The sequence below is a fragment of the Hoplias malabaricus genome, chromosome 18, assembly GCF_029633855.1.
Source record: "Hoplias malabaricus isolate fHopMal1 chromosome 18, fHopMal1.hap1, whole genome shotgun sequence".
NCBI classification, from domain to species: domain Eukaryota; kingdom Metazoa; phylum Chordata; class Actinopteri; order Characiformes; family Erythrinidae; genus Hoplias; species Hoplias malabaricus.
The window spans coordinates 1283030-1303631 of NC_089817.1; the positions used below are offsets into that span (position 1 = coordinate 1283030).

At 47.6% G+C, this 20602-nt stretch overlaps 2 protein-coding genes across 2 annotated transcripts in view; one reads left to right on the forward strand and one right to left on the reverse strand.

Moving 5' to 3' along the window:
- Nucleotides 1-561: 561 nt before the first annotated feature.
- Nucleotides 562-13566, forward strand: tctn1 (tectonic family member 1). Its single transcript, XM_066651258.1, has 14 exons — nt 562-1102; nt 1295-1412; nt 2509-2642; nt 3374-3528; nt 3831-3933; nt 4413-4525; nt 4714-4734; nt 5682-5813; nt 6331-6456; nt 8495-8583; nt 8917-9054; nt 11565-11718; nt 12252-12383; nt 12770-13566. Exons 1-14 carry the CDS (start codon nt 820-822, stop codon nt 12920-12922), a joined length of 1851 nt encoding a protein of 616 aa, XP_066507355.1. The 5' UTR covers nt 562-819; the 3' UTR covers nt 12923-13566.
- A 436-nt stretch (nt 13567-14002) lies between these two features.
- Nucleotides 14003-20602, reverse strand: part of hvcn1 (hydrogen voltage-gated channel 1) — a 9391-nt gene continuing 2791 nt past the window's right edge. The window contains exons 2-6 of the mRNA XM_066651259.1: nt 16872-17059; nt 16193-16297; nt 15613-15844; nt 14625-14737; nt 14003-14159 (exon numbers count right to left, since the gene is read on the reverse strand). Of these exons, the coding sequence (XP_066507356.1) occupies nt 14103-14159; nt 14625-14737; nt 15613-15844; nt 16193-16297; nt 16872-17054 (690 nt within the window). The 5' untranslated portion in view covers nt 17055-17059 and the 3' untranslated portion in view covers nt 14003-14102. The remainder of the gene's footprint in view (nt 14160-14624; nt 14738-15612; nt 15845-16192; nt 16298-16871; nt 17060-20602) is intronic.

Genomic DNA, 20602 nt, shown 5'->3' on the forward strand with positions numbered 1-20602 from the left:
ACCACACTCCTCACAGACAGTCACCCGGAGGAAACCCACGCAGACACAGGGAGAACACACCACACTCCTCACAGACAGTCACCCGGAGGAAACCCACGCAGACACAGGGAGAACACACCACACTCCTCACAGACAGTCACCTCAGGAGGATCCCACCGGTCCCTTTTCATTAGCGTCTCAGAAAAAACATTCATTTTTTTTAAACAGTATTTTCATTTGTCTTCTCATTCCAGTTAATAATGTGTTTTTTCCCCTGAATTGTAAAGGGAGCTTGGTAATGAGAAAGGCACTATGTAAATATTACTTTATATTTAGTTATTATTATTATTATTTCACCCAGACTGGCCAAACTTAATTAGTGCTGCTTTAAATCATACAATAAAAAAGCATCTTACTACTTTTGTAAAGCTATTAAAACCTATTACAGATAAATAATTTCATTGTATTATTTATGAACTTGAACCCTTTGTAAAGAAGGTGTATTTTATGGGATGGTTTAGATGTTTTTATTTATTTTACAATTCACTGAATGGGTGCCAAATTTTACAGTTTACAGCACCGAGCTCCCTATGTAGTGCACATGAAATAACGGACTCTGCACTTATGTCGCTCAAATAACTTTAATGGAAAGGCATTTATATTTAATCTCGAATAAAAAATAGCCCGTCTATAACGTTTTGTGCATTATTTTTGGTATAGAATCATAATTATGTGCCCTACTAAGTGCACTAGATAGGGAGTAAGGAGCTATTTGAGACAGACCCCTAGTTCCCTCTTCCTGGAGACGGAGGGAATGGTCGCTGCTGGCGGTTGCTAAGCATGGCTGCTGTGTTTTGGATGTTTGTTATTTTCATTTATTTGAGAAAAATTGGCGCAGATTCGGACAGTTTTAACGCCACGAACCGAACCTGGCTGAACTGGACCGATTCCGAGAATGTAACGGAACAACCCATAAGAGAAACCTCAACTTTAACCGTGGTGTCGATGCCCGCAGCTTCAGCGGAGACTCCCGAACCCACAGCCGACTCCGAGTTAGCACGGGCGGCCACTGCAGCGCGGCCTTTACCGCTGTCCGGAGCTCTACCAGAACCCGTCACACAGGGTGCTTTATAAAGTCTAGAAGCTTATTAATATCAAATATCCCTTCCATTTTAAAATATGCACATGTTAGCTACATTCTGGTTGTTTTTAATTTAATTTTGCCGTCCACATTAAAAAGCTCTGAAGCCGTTTTTAATGCCACTCTTTGGGTGTGAATGATAGTCTGAAGTCTTGTGTTGGTCTTGTTCTCCAGTGTCTGAGATGTGTCCGTGTAACATCCAGACGGATCAGTGTGATATGAACTGCTGCTGTGATCCAGACTGCTCTCAGGACAGGCCTCTCTTCACCCACTGCTCGGTCCAGAAAGTCACGTGAGTCCATTAGAACCAATACTAGAATTTAGACTGTTCTGGGGCGGTTGAGAGAGTCTGCTTGTGAAACCACAGGTCCAGCCCCCGAACCCTGAGGAAGCCCAAAACTCTGAAACCAGGACTCGCCTGGTGAGGGGAAACCCCAGCCCAGAGGAACACTGCAGCTTTGTTTTTTAAAGAGATGTATTCCCCCATTTCTCCACAGTGGAACACAGTTCTGTTTCTTAACGAAACGTCTGTGACCTGCTTTGGTCCAAACCCCACGAGCCCCACAGCAGTGTTCTCCCCCTGTGTAAACAGCCCCTGTTCAGAACGCCCGCTTTCAGCACCTGTTCCTTTAAATGATAATGAGCCGCTCGCTGTTCACCCCGACCCCGAGCGCACAGCAGTGAGGAGCGAGGAGCAGAAGCTCTGGTTTTTAGCCGTTTTCACTCTGTTCTCTTTCTTCTCCGTTTTTACTCAGTGCTCTTATTTCTCCGCGCTCGTTGTGTCTGTTTTACTGAGTTTAACCTCGTCTTTGTGCTCTCACATAAACACGGGTGCAGTGATTGGACAGACTCAGACGAGGGGGCGGGGCCATTCTAAAGTCTCTGCTGAATCAGAAAACTTACTGGATGGTCTTGTTTCACAGTGTGTGTGTTGGAGGGCTCTAGATCCATGCACATAATTTGTCTCCTTTAAGCGAGAGCCTGCCTCACTCCCCACAGAACTCACCAGTGTTTGAGATCCTCAGAGTGTGAGACGTCCTCTTGCTTTAGGGCAAGGGTGTCCTGTTCCTGCAGTTTGGAGTTTCCCCTCGTTAATGGAGTCCCAGTTTCCAAGTTTCAGAGTTCCTCTGGGTTCGGAGTGCAGGTAGCACAGGTGTGGTGCCCCCAGATCTTGATACTAACAGCTTTATGGCTTAAGTCTAACGTTAACCACACAGTGTTCAAAACAAGTACACAACACTTCATACCTTATGTATAAATAAATATAGTAAATACATCTGTAAAAAGGATCTGAATTCTTCACCATGTTGTAGCTTTGAAAATATCGAACCTTTATCCTCACATTCACTGCAGTGTGTGTGTGTGTGTGTGTGTGTGTGTGTTTTCAGTGGCGACCCGAGACTGTGCAGCCAGGACGCAGCTGTTTACTCCCTCAGCACTACGTCAGACTCTTTATCGCAGGTTCAGACCTCAGTCCAGAGAGAGGTCAACCCTGATGTCTTCTGTTTACAATCAGCAAACTGTAAGTGCCTCAACGAACGTGGAGCAAGGAGAAACAGAGTTCGAGTTAAAGTAGAGTTCCACCACACCATTCACCGACAGTGGGCTGTCCTCTAATCAGCGTCTCATCACTGTCACCTCCTTGTTTCTACAGTCTGTCCACTCTCTCAGCTCCACTGACCACACAGGAGCACTCTGTAGTCCTTCTGTTACTCTGCATACTTCGTTACCCCCCTCTCCCCCTGTTCCTCAGCGCTCAGGACCCCCACAGAGCAGGTGTGATGTGGTGGTGGATCATTCTCAGCGCTGCAGTGACACTGACGTGGTGGTGGTGTGTTAGTGTGTGTTGTGCTGGTGTAGAGTGGATCAGACACAGCAGTGCTGCTGGAGTTTTTAAACCCCTCAGTGTCACCGCTGGACAGTAAGGGTGCATTGCAGTGACTGATCCACTCACACCTGCTCTGTGGGAGTCCTGGGTGCTGAGGAACAGGGAGGAGATGGGGGTAACGAAGTATGCAGAGCAACAGATGGACTGCAGTCTGTGATTGTAGAACTACAGAGTGCTGCTGTGTGGTCAGTGGAGCTGAGAGAGTGGACAGTGAGTGGAGAAACCAGGAGGTGATGTTAATGTTAGAAATAACGTGTGGAGCTTAGAGATTGTAGAATAACACACACTACATTCTAATCCTGTGTTACGTGGGGTGAGTCTTTATTGGGTTAAAGTGTAGGTCTCTGTTGTGCTTGTGGTTCTAGATAAACAGGGCCTGTCCTTCGTGACTCCGAACACTCCCACTGCGATGAACTTCGATGATCTCTTCACTCGCTTCGTGGGGCTTTTCTTCGGAAGCTCTGGAGCGGCGGTCAGTGCTTTACAGGCTCCGGCTCAGGGAAACTCTCCGGGATACCTGGTAACCTTCTGCTCCTTTCAGACTAACGCTCGTGTCTAAGAGTCGGCCCAAACTGCTGTGTTTATGGACAAACGGCTCCAAACCTGCACCACACGGTTTAACCATTTCCATTCCTCATCACACAGTTAATTCATCAACTAACGACTGAGACTGAGCATTATCGTTAATTAGTTTAGTTCATAGGGACAATACACAACAACACACACCAGGGTTTCACTGTGTAAATGGGTCCGATTTGCTCAGATGCTCAGAACAAGGCTTTTAACATGTGTGGCATTTGACAAAGCTTTGTTTGCGTTCAGTTTGGAGACGTCATCCAAACAGAAGACGAGGCCGGTCAGCGGAGCTACTTCAGACTTCCCTCAGCGGCCGGGACGGCGAACTGCTTAGACTCAAACCCCGCAGGTGCAGAACACATTCAGGTTCATTATCCTGGCACCCTTATTTACCAGCTGTAATTTAAATACATGAATGTATGGATAGGACCTAATTACACAGTGGAGGACTGTAAATAGTACAGCTATGCAGTATACAGCCAACGAGCTAATGCACACTTAGCTGAATCTGTGTTAGCACTGAACACAGCAGTGCTGTTGAATCAACATCTTTAGCTTAGAGCCATGAGGAAAGATCACACAGTAACGTATTCATCTTGAAGAGAATGGCAGAATAACAATGTATTTTTACACTCTGTGGTATCTACTAGGAATTTAAATAGTAACAACATAGAGTTATTTAGTGTCTATTAGGAACTAGTCAGCGTTCCCTGTAGCGTGTGCTGTAATTTAATCAGTGTGTACTGTGTATGCCTTGGTTATTAACTGTGAAACCCTCAGTACCTCTCCGGAGTTACTCAGTCGGCGCGGCTGGCTGTGTGTTCTCAGCTTTTCTGCAGGATCAGAAGAGCAAGTGTGTGAGGAGTTTTGCTTTGGCTCAGGACTGCACCACGTTACAGGCTTTGAACTTAAAGACCTACATCAACTTTCACGTTTTCTCAGTGAGTGGGAACCGTCTCAGTAACTCACAGACACTCAGCTTCTGAATCCTTAAACTCCCAGAAGAAAACGATGAATGTGTTTGTTCTGAGGAAGTGTGTGTTCAGTTGTATTGCTTTAAGTAAAGTATGAACTTATGACCATTTTTAATGTGTTTCCTCCTTTGTTTGTTTGTTTGTTTGTTTTGCAGGGGAAGGACACAGAAGCTAATGTAAGAAAACTATTTTGTTATACACCACTCACTCAAAACCCATCAGTGCTTGTTTAGAGTTTTTAGTGCATGAGTTTAGCACAGTGAGAGCAATTGAGTGTCATCTGCAGTTTATGTACATTACTGTGTTCATCTGGAGCCCACCAACCCACACACTGTGAAACAAGAGTCAGTTCTCTGTGCACCGCCCGAGTCTGAAAACACAGCACAAAACGAGCCGCTCAGATTCTGCTCTGTTTCTGACGTCAAGTGCAGAGACTTTAGAATGACCCCGCCCCCTCGTCTGAGTCTGTCCAATCACAGCGCTGGACCCGCGTTTATGTGAGAGCACAAAGACGAGGTTAAACTCAGTAAAACAGACACAACGAGCGCGGAGAAATAAGAGCACTGAGTAAAAACGGAGAAGAAAGAGAACAGAGTGAAAACGGCTAAAGACCAGAGCTTCTGCTCCTGGTCATTTTTGATAGTTTCTATGGGTCAGTTTGTCCTGGTTGCCCAATTTCCAAATGATGTGCGAGCAGAAGGAACCATGAAGAAACAGGGATCCCACACGGTGTCTTGGAGAGATGAACTGCTCTTGTGTTTTGTCAAGAACAAATAGATTGACCCTGAAAGTCATGCAGTGTCTACTTGGTTTATACAGGGACTGAGAAGCTGGAAGTTGATCAGATCCTGTCCAAGAGCGTTTCCGTCGGCCTGACATGCTTTGGAAACTGAAGAAACTGAATCCACGTAATCCCGTGCTCTCTGGACGGCCTTCCTTTCTTTCCTCAGAGCTAAAATTGCGCAGTGTTCAGGCCATCGCCATCTGAGCCAGGCCTCACAGCAGGAGAGCTGCAGCTAACGCAACGAGCGACCTGATCCGAGTGCGATTAGCTGTCTGGGATTAGCCCTGTGTCTATGTGACTGATACAGGATGTGTGTGTGTGTGTGTGTGTGTGTCTCAGCTGGTGTCTGTGGGGGTGGAGGCTGTTACTGTACAGTCATTGGACGGCACACAGACGGAAACAGCTGCTGATTCTGCTTTAGAGCCCACGTTCCTGCGGCCTGCTGAAGTATGCAACCAGGTGGTGCTGCAGGTGAGAGGAAGCCGTATTTATGCTGAGTATAACCCGAATATCCATTTTAGCCAACTGGCCACTTTATTAGAAACCCTTCTTTTCTTCTATCTGTCCTTGGGACACACAGCTGAGACCTGCCACTTTATAAACTCCACTTACTTCATCATCAGCCGTCTCCAGGTCTGTTTTGATAGTTAAAGGAACAGTAGGTCGTATTTTTACTTTAAAAATACAGCTTCAAAATCATTGTGGTGCTCCAATGTTCGGTAACATGGAGAACAGAACCTCTATTGGTGCTACTCCAGGCTCAGCACTGCAGAAACTGCACTATGTAACTTTTAGAGGCGGGTAGGTAACCAACTCCCTCTCTCCAGAGAACGATTACCGAGGCAGGCCTAACACAAACCGTGGACACTGAATGTACATAAATAATAAAATCAAAATTACATTCAAAGGACATTTGTAAACTGAATGCCAGGGGTTTGTGAGGTTGATGTAGTCCTCTCTCGTCTGATGTATGTCTGATCTGTTCCAGGTGAAGTACAGCGTCGTGTACGGTGACGTCGGTCAGATTGTGAGAGTGACTGCATCGTTTGTGCTGGGTGCTGTGAACAGTGCCATGCTGCCGATCCAGCAGGATTTCCAAATAGCCTTTGCTCAGGTACGAGTTCACACCCGACAGTGTGTTTGGGAAAGGGAATCAACCCTAGACATTTACAGCATTTAGCAGACGCTCTCCTCTCCAGAGCGACTCACAGAGCTGCTGAGTGTTCAGACGGAGTGTGTGTCCTCGCTCGTACACACAGGTACGAGTCCGAACTCCCTCAGCTCAGACGCTGCTGGAACAAGGGCCAGTGCTGATCCAGAGAAACAACAACACGTAGTTAGTGCAGCACACAGCGTCTGGTCAGTGGAAGGAAGTTAGCTCCATATAAGTTTAAGGCCTGTTACAGTGTGCACTTAGATTAGTGTGTCACAGAGAGGGGTGTTCAGTCTGCGTGTGAAGACCGTGAGAGAGTCTGGTGTTGGAAGCCAGTAGAAGTTTGTTCCACCGTCTGGGCGCCAGGACGGAGAAGAGTCTCGACGCTAGTCCTCCATGTTTCTTTAGCGACAGCGGGTGGAGTCGAGCTGTACTTGAAGCAGGAAGGGCTCGAGGTGCAGTCCGACTCTTGACCTCTGGTCTGTTCTTGGCTTCGTAGGCAGCGTGAGAGTTTTAAACCTGATGCGGGCAGCTACAGGACACCAGTGAACAGAGCGAGTACACCACATAGTCAAACCAAGACCTCCAAGTACCACACACACACACACACACAAAACATGTACACAGCATGTTTGTGCAGTGGAAGAGATGAGGTCAGTGATCATTAAACACAGATCTGGCTCAGCATCCATTTTGTTCTGGTACTTGGTCTTGTTTATCATCCCTTTAGTAACCGATAAACCACATCCTTCACCATGTTTTTTATTGTTTACCTGCTTTTGCAATCTTCAAACAAGCATTGCAAGATGTCTCTTGGGATTTGGAAACTGACAGCGGTATATTTTAATGTGGAAGTGCACTGCTTCAGAGCTTATGTTGACATTTTCCCTTGTGGTATTTGACGGCCGGCCTAGAAGAGGCATTTTCTCTTAGTGAGTGACTCCTAATGTTGAAAGGCGCGAGTAGGAACTGTTAGTTCCACTGTATTTCACAGAGAGAACTTAAGGTGGCGCCACTACACCGTCTGTTGTTAGTTCAGCTATATTTCACATTCCAGTTTGTGAACTAAATTTGGAACCGTTCGGCTCATTTCCACCGACACAAAGTGGTTCCTGAACCAGAAAAATACATTCACAGCTGGAACCAAAGAGCAGTAGGTTCTTCAGCGCGAACCGTGGCTGAATAATAGGAAATAAGACAGGAAAACGCTCCGTTTGTGTGTGTTTCTGGGGCTGTGTTTGACTCTGCGCTAGTTACGTTTCTCCGCCGTTCACAAACTCAGCAGGACGCCTCTGAACTCTACAACATTTACACAGTTGTATCTCACAGAGAGAGGAGCACTGCTGAATTTGTCTTATTTCACGAGTGTGTCTTTGTGGTGGGGGGACATTTTGTGGCGTTAATGTGTTTATAAAACTCCAAACAACAGCCTCCTTTAACTTAGTGTTTTACTTTAAACCAGTTACAATGAATTAATAAGTCACTGTAATTCTTAAAATCAACAAAGGTTCTTGGTCGTCTTTGTTCTTTGGTGGTGGATCGTCTAGTGTTTATTGTTAAATAAAATAAAGAAGAAAAACCCTGATGTCGGTGTTATATTAGGAACAAAACGTTGTGCTCCTTTTGTCTTTTCTGTATTTATTACCTGCTCCATATTTTCTGTAAAACACAAAGACATTGATATGAAGCACCAACGCTTCTCCAGACCTTTCAATGACAAGGAGGTGTATGTTGGGCTTTTCCTGCTTTTGAAATGCCACAAACACCTCTGTGACAGCAGTTAAAGGGCTAACTGTGGTCCGGCAAAACTGGGCTTGACTACTTCTCTTTGATTTTTAATTTGATTTAAACCCAACTATGAAAGTTCTGAAACAGACTGTAATTTACACATCGATTTGTCTGATGTCATGTGACGTACCACCTCATTAATCTTCGTTTCTCCAGTAACACCTCTACCACCCCTGCCCTACACTAATCAGCTCTGTGTTACTGTTCACAGGAGGCCAGGAAAGCTGCGACTCTCAGATCCAGTGGAAATCCTGGTTATGTGCTGGGGCTTCCCCTTGTGGCAGGAGTGAGAACTGCACAATATCCTTTTACTGCAAACTCCTCTCATAGCTTTCAGGGTGCTGTTGGGTAGGTTTCATTACTGAAGCTCCAAAACCAGTGGCACAACCAGGTCATCGAGCTTGTGGCATGTGAACGTAGCGGCGGTGCTGGTGCGAGCAGCAGTTACGAGTGTGTGAAAGTTCTCAGGAGAACACAGACTCATACAGATATCTGTTTAAAGATAATGGATTCCTACCCACCTCTGACTAACCGTAGCTGAGTATCTGCGTTTGGAAGAAGGTTCATTTTCATGTTGGCCACTGATTAAAGAAGAATTCGCACCTTCATTTGGTTCCTTAACCGCTGCGTCACAGGGATTATTCAAAGCTCTAACCCCGAGAGTTCCCTCACTGTTCTCCAGAGCTCTGCTGATCAGGACTGTGTGTTCGGTTCTCCTCAGAGGTCTCCGGTCCTGTTTGGGAAAGGGGTGCTGTCAGGCTGTACCTTCAGGTAGGAGTCTGTAAATGTACCTGAGCTTTGGAGGAGTGACAGACATGAGGCCAGAGACGCTGAGATATAGAAGCTCAGGGGTGGCGTCAAAAGAGGTTCTAAAGTTCTGAGAACCAAAAACAAGGAATCCATAACCAGTAAATGTCATTTTAAAATTGAGAAAACTCTCATTAATATTGAGTTATAAAAACAAATGAACGAAAAAAGAATATTTCTGTGTTTAACGGACTATTTTAAGTTTAATATTTTTGAAGAATCCGTTTTCACTTTCATTCCCAGGAGTTTCTCGAGTTTGACTTTTGACAGGGGGCGGGGTCTAGACAGTCACTGGCTGCTGAAGTTAGTGCCTTGTGAAAGTGTTCGGCCCCTTGAACTTTTCAACCTTTTGCCACATTTCAGTGGGGTGTGGAATATTATTCACCCCTTTACTTTCAGTGCAGCAACTCACTCCAGAAGTTCAGTGAAGATCTCTGAATGATCCAGTGTTGTCCCAAATGACTGATGATGATAAATAGAGTCCACCTGTGTGTAATCAATTCTCCGTATAACTGCACCTGCTCTGTGATAGTCTCAGGGTTCTGTTCAAAGCGCAGAGAGCATCGTGAAGACCAAGGAACACACCAGGCAGGTCCCAGATGCTGTTGTGGAGAAGTTTAAAGCTGGATTTGGATACAAAAAGATTTCCCAAGTTTTAAACCTCCCAAGGAGCACTGTGCAAGCAATCATATAGAAATGGAAGGAGTATCAGACCACTGCAAATCTACCAAGACCCGGCCGTCCCTCTAAACTTTCATCTCGAACAAGGAGAAGACTGATCAGAGCTGCAGCCAAGAGGCCCATGATCACTCTGGATGAACTGCAGAGATCTACAGCTGAGGTGGGAGAGTCTGTCCATAGGACAACAATCAGTCGTACACTGCACAGATCTGGCCTTTATGGAAGAGTGGCAAGAAAAAAGCCATTTCTCAAAGATATCCATAAAAAGTCTCGTTTAAAGTTGGCCACAAGCCACTGGGAGACCCACCAAACGTGGAAGAAGGTGCTCTGGTCAGATGAAACCAAAATCCAACTGTAAAAGCAACACAGCTCATCACACCATCCCCACTGTCAATCATGGTGGTGGCAGCATCATGGTTTGGGTCTGCTTTTCGTCAGCAGGGACAGGGAAGATGGTCAAAATTGATGGGAAGATGGATGGGGCCAAATACAGGACCATTCTGGAAGAAAACCTGGAGTCTGAAAGAGACCTGAGACTGGGACGGAGATTTATCTTCCAACAAGACAATGATCCAAAACATAAAGCCAAATCTACAATAGAATGGTTCACAAATAAACGTATCCAGGTGTTGGAACGGCCAAGTCAAAGTCCAGACCTGAAAACAATCGAGAATCTGTGGAAAGAGCTGAAAACTGCTGTTCAAACGCTCTCCATCCAACCTCACTGAGCTCCAGCTGTTTTGAAAGGAAGAATGGGCAAGAATTTCAGTCTCTGGATGTGCAAAACTGACAGAGACACACCCCAAGCGACTTGCAGCTGTAATTGCAGCAAAAGGTGGCGCTACAAAGTATTAATGCTAGGGGCCGAATAATATCACACACCCCACTTTATAGTTTTTTATTTGTTAAAGTTTGACACATAAATTTCATTCCACTTCACGATTGTGTCCCACTTGTTGATTCTTCACAAAAAATTACAATGTTATATCTTTGTGTTTGAAGCCTGAAATGTGGCAAAAGGTCGAAAAGTTCAAGGGGGCGAATACTTTCGTAAGGCACTGTAAGTCCCGCCCACGCAGCCGATTCTGCACACCCCGCTACGTCAGCGAGAGCGCGCCAATCTGACCCCGACTGGAAAAAAATGACCAGCAAACACTGGTAAACTATCAACTGTTTAACGGCTGTCTTTTATTAATGCAGAGTTCGACAGAGGCTTAGAGTCATGTTCCAATCAGGGTTAGGGTGTGGAGAATAGGCTGTGTGGGCGGGGCTTAACTTCAGCAGCCAATGACTCTCTAGATCCCGCCCTCCCTCGTCAAAATCTAAAGCGAGAAACCTGGAGGCGAAAGCGAGACTCAGAGAAACGTGAGAAAAGGAATGAAAATAAAAACAGATTCTTCAAGAACATTAAACTCATAAGACGAGTAAATACAGAAATATTCTCGTTACAAACCTGTTTTTATAGCTTTCAATATCAATGAGAGCTTTCTCAATTACAAAACATTGCTGTTGGATTCTGTTTTCTTTGGTTCTCAGAACTTTAGAACCCTATTATGACGCCGTACTCAGGCCTCGGTGTGGTCTTAATTTTCCCCTTAATTCAGTGCTACGCTTTTAATTGAGATGAAAAATGCTGCTGTTGTATTTCAGCAAACACCCATCTGCTAACGATCTCCCTGGTTTCATGTTCGTCAGATCATTACGATGATTTAATTAACCATGTCCCTGCCGTATGAAGTAATGATGCTAATGGAGGATTAAAAGGTGTGTGTCATGCGTACGTCCCTCTGCAGGTTGGAGGATGGAGCCAATTGCTCGTTAGTGTCTGAAGTCATTTTAGGACGACTGAAAGGCCAGAGTTCTCCAGACTATGTGGCATCCTTTGGGAACTCTCTGCCTCAAAACCCCATGGACTGGGTGCCCATAGAGAACCAGACCACAGCGACGGTAATCAGCTTCACCAACACCGCCTCAAATCAACAGCTTTCAAGAGACGTTACATCACACACTGACTTCACGGATCACTGTACAGTTGTGAGTTAATCATAAGAGAGGGTTCAGATCGGGTTAAGAACGTTGGCTCGGTGTTTGCCACAATGTTGTTGTTTACTCACAGTTTAAAAGAAGTTAAAAGACGTTCTGGAAGTGAAGGTTTGATTTTTCTTCACCACAGTTCCTCAAAATGTGGTATTTGTAACATTCCCTCAGACACAAACAGTCTCAGAGTCTGCTGTGACACAGAAGTGTGTTTTTGAGCAACAGGAAACTGCCCTGGAGCCGCGTTTCTCAAGAGTCAGCAGAAAGCTCCTGAGGCTTAAGGACACTGTTTTAAAGATATGCCACAGAATTAGTTTTTAACACGATAAATGAATTCAAACTTCACTCCAAAACACAACACCACCTCACGCTCATCACAGTTAGACAGAGAGTCTCTTACAGGCAGAGGATTCTTATTTAACTTTATTCTTGGTGTTGTTTAGGGCTCGCAGGGCTGCAGTATTCCTCTGTCCTATCATCTGCAAGTGAAATGGACCAAGTACGGGACCCTGGTGAACCCCCAAGCGCAGATTGTGAACGTCATGGAAATAATCAAATTTAACACCAGCACTTTAGTGAGTCCAGCCTGGTTTTACTTTCCTCAGCACGACTGTGTGTGACACTGTCTACAGGGGTGTGTCACTGAGTGTGTGAGTGATAGGGTGAGTGTGTGTGTGTGACTGGGTGTGTGTGGAACACTGTCCACAGGTGTGAGTGAATGGGTGAATGTGTGAGTGACTGGGTGAATGGGTGAGTGTGTGACACTGTCCACAGGGGTGTGTGTGTGTGTGTGTGTGTGACTGAGTGTTAGCCAGTCTGTAATCAGATGTTAGTGTTGTGCTGAAATGTCTGTGTTAGCAGCAGTTCCCTCTCAGCTGCAGCACTGTGTGATTGGAGGAGTTCTAGATGATTTTTTTTATAAGTAGCTGGTTTAACTAAACGTTCCCTTTCCCTCCCCCAGCCTTCCTCCTCCTCCTCGAGCGGAGCCAACATCATCTCCGTCACCAGCTCCGTGAGTTTTCTAGATGTTTCTGCTTCTGCGAGTCCAGGCTTCAGAGCCCCACCCACCATCAACGCCAAGCTGCCCTTCGACTTCTTCTTCCCTTTTGTGTAAACAGCTGGACACATCAGCATCTCAGGACCGCTGCTGCTCTTACGCGGTCAGACCTGAGGGTGGTGCAGTGCGGTGGGTAACGCTGCCGTGAGGGGTCTGACTCCCAGCTGAGTCCCAGTGTCAGACTCCTAACATCCGCGACACGATTCAGACTTGAAGTCACTCTGGAGGAGTGTGTGTGGGAGACACTGATCAGCCACAACATTAAAACCACGATGATCTGGTTACAGCGCCCCCCTGTGGGGGAGGGGTTTAACCCAGGAGCAAATCAACAATCGGTTCTTGAAGTTGATGATGGAAGCAGGAGAAATGTATCTGAGCACCACACGAGAGGTCAGAGCGTATCGAATCTGTCGTGTGGGGTGTTCCTGGTGTGCAGCGGTCCGCACCTGCGCCTCGTGACCGGTGACGGCGCTCTCTGATGCGTGAGGGGAGTACAGGGGTCGGCACCGTGTGCTGCAGTAGCTCCTCTGTGGGATGGGACCAGTCCATTTTAGACGTTTAAAAGCAGTCAGTGATTGTAAACCCGTGGCTGATCCGTGTAAATACTGCATTAATCTGAGTGATCTGTAAACACTGAACCTGCTCATAGTGTTTTGTACATTTCTCTTTATTTTTAAAAGACATTTCTCAGTTGTAATAAAGGATTGTGTTTGATTTGCTTCACAGAACGTAACGTCACGTTTACACAGTGTACATCGAGGTGAACTCCACAGAAATGCTGAAGAATTCAAGTCGTAAAGAAAAACAAGGCACATAATTACGCAGTTATAAAGCCTTTGAATAATTCCTTGAATTCCCTTCCTGTCGTCTTCCTGAGGCTAGCTTTAAAGCTGTAGTTTAAAATGCGAAGGTGGAACCATGTGGATTATCACGAGTTCTTCACCTCTCACAATCAAAGGCCACAGTCGGTTTAATGTTTACCTCACGGAACAGCGCTGAGCTGCTTCACTACAACAGACTGACTGAGAGGCAGCAGATAATATCACGTCTATAACACGATGGAGGTCCTTTTTCTTTAGTGATTTATATCAATTCTGACCTAATCTATGAGTGGAGCTGTCCTCCACTGGCCTCCATTCACATTAAACTGAATCACTCAGAGTGGCCTTGTGTATTCTCTGTGGGGGGGTGGGGGTGTGTGTGTGTGAGGAACTCTGGAGGATGGAGAGTGTATTGATTAGTGGTCAATACTGTGCTGTTTTAAAATTCCTTGCAGCCTGCTGAGCTCCTGCTCCTGAAAAAAACAAAATACAAACACCATTAGGGTCCTCATTAAAACACACTTCAGCTTCTCTCTCTCTCTCTCTCTCTCTCTCTCTCTCAGAGCACAGATGAAGTCAGCTGTTCTCGCCAGTGATTATTCTTCACCTTATAAAACACGTTATACTGACACCTAGTGGTCTGAATGTGAGAGCAGTGAGGAGCAGAAGCTCTGGTTTTTAGCCGTTTTCACTCTGTTCTCTTTCTTCTCCGTTTTTACTCAGTGCTCTTATTTCTCCGCGCTCGTTGTGTCTGTTTCGCTGAGTTTAACCTGGTCTTTGCTTTGTCTCCACACGAGTCTCATGAAAACACCAGGTATCAGAGACATGACACGGACTATGTTAAATTAAATTTTCCTCTGCTGCAGAAACAGATTCAAAATGAACACGGGGGCTGTGTAACAGTAGCTCAGTCTACACTGTAAACTTGTGGTCCTTACCAGTCTGGATTTCTGTTCCTGGAGCTCGCTGACTTGCTCCACGAGACGATCGTTGCTCTCATGCAGTTTCTGGAGTTTGTGATGAGCTCGGTTCTCCACTGTCACTAGAATACCTGCAGGAGAGAGAGAGAGAGAGAGAGAGAGATCTCATGAGTGTGCCCCTGTGCACAAAGCAAGGTTCATGAATGAGGACATCATCAGAACACAGAAAAGAGCAGCTCTTCAGTGGCACTTTGCTTCCAGTCTGAAATATCAGAGGTAACGTAGTTCACTTTAGGGATTCATAAGCCTTTAAAAGTGTACCACAATCATACATTATCACCCACTGCTAACTGTGACACGAGGCTGACTTCTGCTCTTATTTGGTAACATTTAGTTTGAAACGTCCAGTTCCACCTTAGGTTTAGCAGCAGCCGCGGGGCCGGAGTGTAATGGCTTCAGCAGTAAACGAGGAACTGGAAATTCAGAGCCATCAGGAAACTATTAGCAGTGTTTTCAGCTCGTTCTGAAGTAAAAGCCACAATCCACTGAAACTACATTAAACTCAGAGAATACACTGGGGATCAAAGGGTTTAAAGGAGAAAATACTGACATCTGTGGGTTTCTTTGGGCGCTGCACAGCATCTCGCCGCTGATTCACCTCCGTTTGGTGTGTGTCTCTGAAAACACTCCCCCCTCGACCCTAACCCTCTTTCCCAAAAACAACTGAGACGCCCACCCCTAGGCAAAATGGAGGGGTAAGGAAAGTGGTAGGGGCAAGAGGACTCACACTTACCCTCTCTTCTCATGTGGGAAGGCTTTACGCTTGAACATAGCTGTGAGGTTCTGATGGCATTCAGCCACGGGACATTTAATGAGGTCAAGTACTGAGGTTAGGAATTATAAGGGGTGTCCACAAACATTTGGACACAGTGTTCTTTTGTTTTGTGTCTTAAATTAATTGTTTCTATTTTTCCATTGCCATTGGCTTTGGAGGAGTAAAGCGTACCGTTGATGATCCTGGCCACTCTCCACAGCCTGAGCAGGATCAGGAACCCCATGCCATCAAACGCATCCTCATTGGAGATGTACACGATGTCCAGGATGAAGGACACCACCACCACGATCCCATCAAACACCTCAAACTTGTGTTTGAAGAACTCCAGCCGAAAGGCGAACAGCTTCGCCGCCAGCTCCACCATGAAGAAGGTGAGCAGAGCCAGGCTCAGGTAGTGGAACACCTTTAGGGCGACAGAGGGGGGGGGGGGGTCAGACACAGCAGTGTCATGAGGGAGGAGTGTCTCAGAGAGTGGACACAGGGTTTAAAAACAGGGGAAGGGGGCAAAGTATGCAGAGCAACAGGTGGACTACAGTCTGTAAGTGTAGAAATGCTAAAATGCTGACTGTGTTGTGTTTACAGTGTCACATTGAAAGCGGTGATTTGTAAAAGAAAGTCTTGAATCATGTAACACTCCTACAACAGTTTCACAAACGATGAGAACAAAGCAGCTGGGCTTTTCCTCTGGGGTTCGGTTCTGAGCCGGTGGACGATCAGAGATCCACAGATCACACACCGCTCTGCCTCTCACCTGAGGAGCGATGTGGTGCTCGTCCGCTTTGATGATGGAGAGGTCAATCAGCAGCTCACACAGAACAAAAAGAGCGTCCAAGATCACCAGACACACCACTGCTATCTAGAACCCACAAGAACACGGGTTAATCCAATTTTCATGCCATTTCTTATGTAAACATTCAGCAAATATATAACACACACACATAAACACGAACACACACACACACACACGCATACACACAAGGAAAAACAAACACACACTGAAAAACAAACACACACATGAACACACACGCACAAGGAAAAATGAACACACACACATGAACACGCACGCACACACACACACACACACACACACACACATGGAAAAACAAACACACACATTCCAGTCCCAAGGTCAGGTCTCTAAACTCTGAGCACCACTTGTGCACTTTTTAAATATTATTATTATTATTATTATTATTAAATATGACTGAAACGTGAGTGTATAACTGTTGGGTGCTCTCCTTCACTGAGAAGATTCTCTCTCCTGTTAGTGACTCCCCCCAAACATTGGGGGGGGGGGGGGTTTAGTGTGACACCTACTTTCCCCCAGAAACGTGAGGTGGAGAGAGACGTGGCTAAAACGACTCTCTCTCTCTGACGTCTGGTTACGGATGGCTGGGGCATCACCCTGGAATAACACTAACGACTGGTACCTGGAACTTCTCGGAGGCGAAGAGCCTCTTCAGGGACTCTCTGATGTTCCGCGGGGGTGGGATGGGCTCTTTGGCCGGCTCCAGCTCCACAGTGTTGACGTGAAGTTCCTCATATCGCCTTATGGTGACGCTGTGGTGCTCGTCCCCCACCGCAGTGAAGAACCTCAGGGCACGACGAGGCATTGTCCCTGAGGAGCCCACCACAGAGAGAGGGTTTACTACTCAACAGACAGTTCAAAGTTTATAGTTTGTTACTTTATTAATCCCCCTGGGGAAATAGAAGGTATGCGTTTAAACACCCCCCACAACCACACACACACACACACACAACCACACACACACACACACACAACCACACACACACAGAGCACCTGTGGATGTTGAGAGAGGAGACAGTGCTGTTCCCTGAATTTTCCTGTGGGTCCTGGGTATAGAACCAGCAATCTTCCGGTCCCAAGCCTGACTCTAGCTGGTGGGTCCACTGCAGACACAGGTGTTCTGATACACACACACACTTTCTATAATCTCTATGAGGCTCTCTGTAGCCCCATGAGGCCAAAGGCATCATGAGGAACAGAGACAGAGACGCCCTGGACGTGCCGCTGTGACTATGATTATCTTTACACTGTGCTGCTGCTCTGTGACGCACCACTGACTCTGGAGCGTTGGGACCAGAATGATCCAGACAGAGGAGAACAGGGTGGTCCACATTTCAGCTCCAGCACTCAGAGATTCACTAACTGCACCCTCACACACCTGCTACTGTACACACCTGAGAGCTCCGCACGCGATAAAGACAAAGCACCGCCACATAGAAACCTGTCCGACTGGTCCTGCTGCTCTGGGGCCTGGCATTACCCTCCGTCTCTACCTGTCTTACACTCCACAGTCTTCAGAGAGCAGTGGACCAGAAATGCAGAATTTATGATGAGTCACTTCTGTTCAGCTTCTTCATATTTTATAATACGATGTGTTACAACATCAGCAGCGCTGGCTCAGAGATACGGAGCAACAGAAACCTGCTCGCCCTGAGTGAAGGGAAGGATCCAGGATCATTAACGTCGAGAAATGTGCATCTAAACATTCATTAGTTCATTGTCTGTAACGCTTACCCAGTTCAGGGCGGCGGTGGGTCCAGAGCCTGGAGGGGGCGACAGTCCTTCACAGGACGACACACACTTACACATTCACTCACAAACTCACACTTACGGACAGTTTTGAGTTTCCAATCCACCCACCAACGTGTGTTTTTGGCGCGTGGGAGGAAACCAGAGCACCCGGAGGAAACCCACGCAGACACAGAGAGAACACACCACGCTCCTCACAGACAGTCACCCGGAGGAAACCCACGCAGACACAGGGAGAACACACCACACTCCTCACAGACAGTCACCCGGAGGAAACCCACGCAGACACAGGGAGAACACACCACGCTCCTCACAGACAGTCACCCGGAGGAAACCCACACAGACACAGAGAGAACACACCACGCTCCTCACAGACAGTCACCCGGAGGAAACCCACACAGACACAGGGAGAACACACCACACTCCTCACAGACAGTCACCCGGAGGAAACCCACACAGACACAGAGAGAACACACCACGCTCCTCACAGACAGTCACCCGGAGGAAACCCACGCAGACACAGGGAGAACACACCACACTCCTCACAGACAGTCACCCGGAGGAAACCCACGCAGACACAGGGAGAACACACCACGCTCCTCACAGACAGTCACCCGGAGGAAACCCACACAGACACAGAGAGAACACACCACGCTCCTCACAGACAGTCACCCGGAGGAAACCCACGCAGACACAGGGAGAACACACCACGCTCCTCACAGACAGTCACCCAGAGGAAACCCACGCAGACACAGGGAGAACACACCACTCTCCTCACAGACAGTCACCCAGAGGAAACCCACACAGACACAGGGAGAACACACCACACTCCTCACAGACAGTCACCCGGAGGAAACCCACACAGACACAGGGAGAACACACCACGCTCCTCACAGACAGTCACCCGGAGGAAACTCACACAGACACAGGGAGAACACACCACGCTCCTCACAGACAGTCACCCGGAGGAAACCCACGCAGACACAGGGAGAACACACCACACTCCTCACAGACAGTCACCCAGAGGAAACCCACGCAGACACAGGGAGAACACACCACACTCCTCACAGACAGTCACCCAGAGGAAACCCACACAGACACAGGGAGAACACACCACACTCCTCACAGACAGTCACCCGGAGGAAACCCACGCAGACACAGGGAGAACACACCACACTCCTCACAGACAGTCACCCGGAGGAAACCCACACAGACACAGAGAGAACACACCACGCTCCTCACAGACAGTCACCCGGAGGAAACCCACACAGACACAGGGAGAACACACCACACTCCTCACAGACAGTCACCCGGAGGAAACCCACACAGACACAGAGAGAACACACCACGCTCCTCACAGACAGTCACCCGGAGGAAACCCACGCAGACACAGGGAGAACACACCACACTCCTCACAGACAGTCACCCGGAGGAAACCCACGCAGACACAGGGAGAACACACCACGCTCCTCACAGACAGTCACCCGGAGGAAACCCACACAGACACAGAGAGAACACACCACGCTCCTCACAGACAGTCACCCGGAGGAAACCCACACAGACACAGGGAGAACACACCACACTCCTCACAGACAGTCACCCGGAGGAAACCCACACAGACACAGAGAGAACACACCACGCTCCTCACAGACAGTCACCCGGAGGAAACCCACGCAGACACAGGGAGAACACACCACACTCCTCACAGACAGTCACCCGGAGGAAACCCACGCAGACACAGGGAGAACACACCACGCTCCTCACAGACAGTCACCCGGAGGAAACCCACACAGACACAGAGAGAACACACCACGCTCCTCACAGACAGTCACCCGGAGGAAACCCACGCAGACACAGGGAGAACACACCACGCTCCTCACAGACAGTCACCCAGAGGAAACCCACGCAGACACAGGGAGAACACACCACTCTCCTCACAGACAGTCACCCAGAGGAAACCCACACAGACACAGGGAGAACACACCACACTCCTCACAGACAGTCACCCGGAGGAAACCCACACAGACACAGGGAGAACACACCACGCTCCTCACAGACAGTCACCCGGAGGAAACTCACACAGACACAGGGAGAACACACCACGCTCCTCACAGACAGTCACCCGGAGGAAACCCACGCAGACACAGGGAGAACACACCACACTCCTCACAGACAGTCACCCAGAGGAAACCCACGCAGACACAGGGAGAACACACCACACTCCTCACAGACAGTCACCCAGAGGAAACCCACACAGACACAGGGAGAACACACCACACTCCTCACAGACAGTCACCCGGAGGAAACCCACGCAGACACAGGGAGAACACACCACACTCCTCACAGACAGTCACCCGGAGGAAACCCACACAGACACAGAGAGAACACACCACGCTCCTCACAGACAGTCACCCGGAGGAAACCCACACAGACACAGGGAGAACACACCACACTCCTCACAGACAGTCACCCGGAGGAAACCCACACAGACACAGAGAGAACACACCACGCTCCTCACAGACAGTCACCCGGAGGAAACCCACGCAGACACAGGGAGAACACACCACACTCCTCACAGACAGTCACCCGGAGGAAACCCACGCA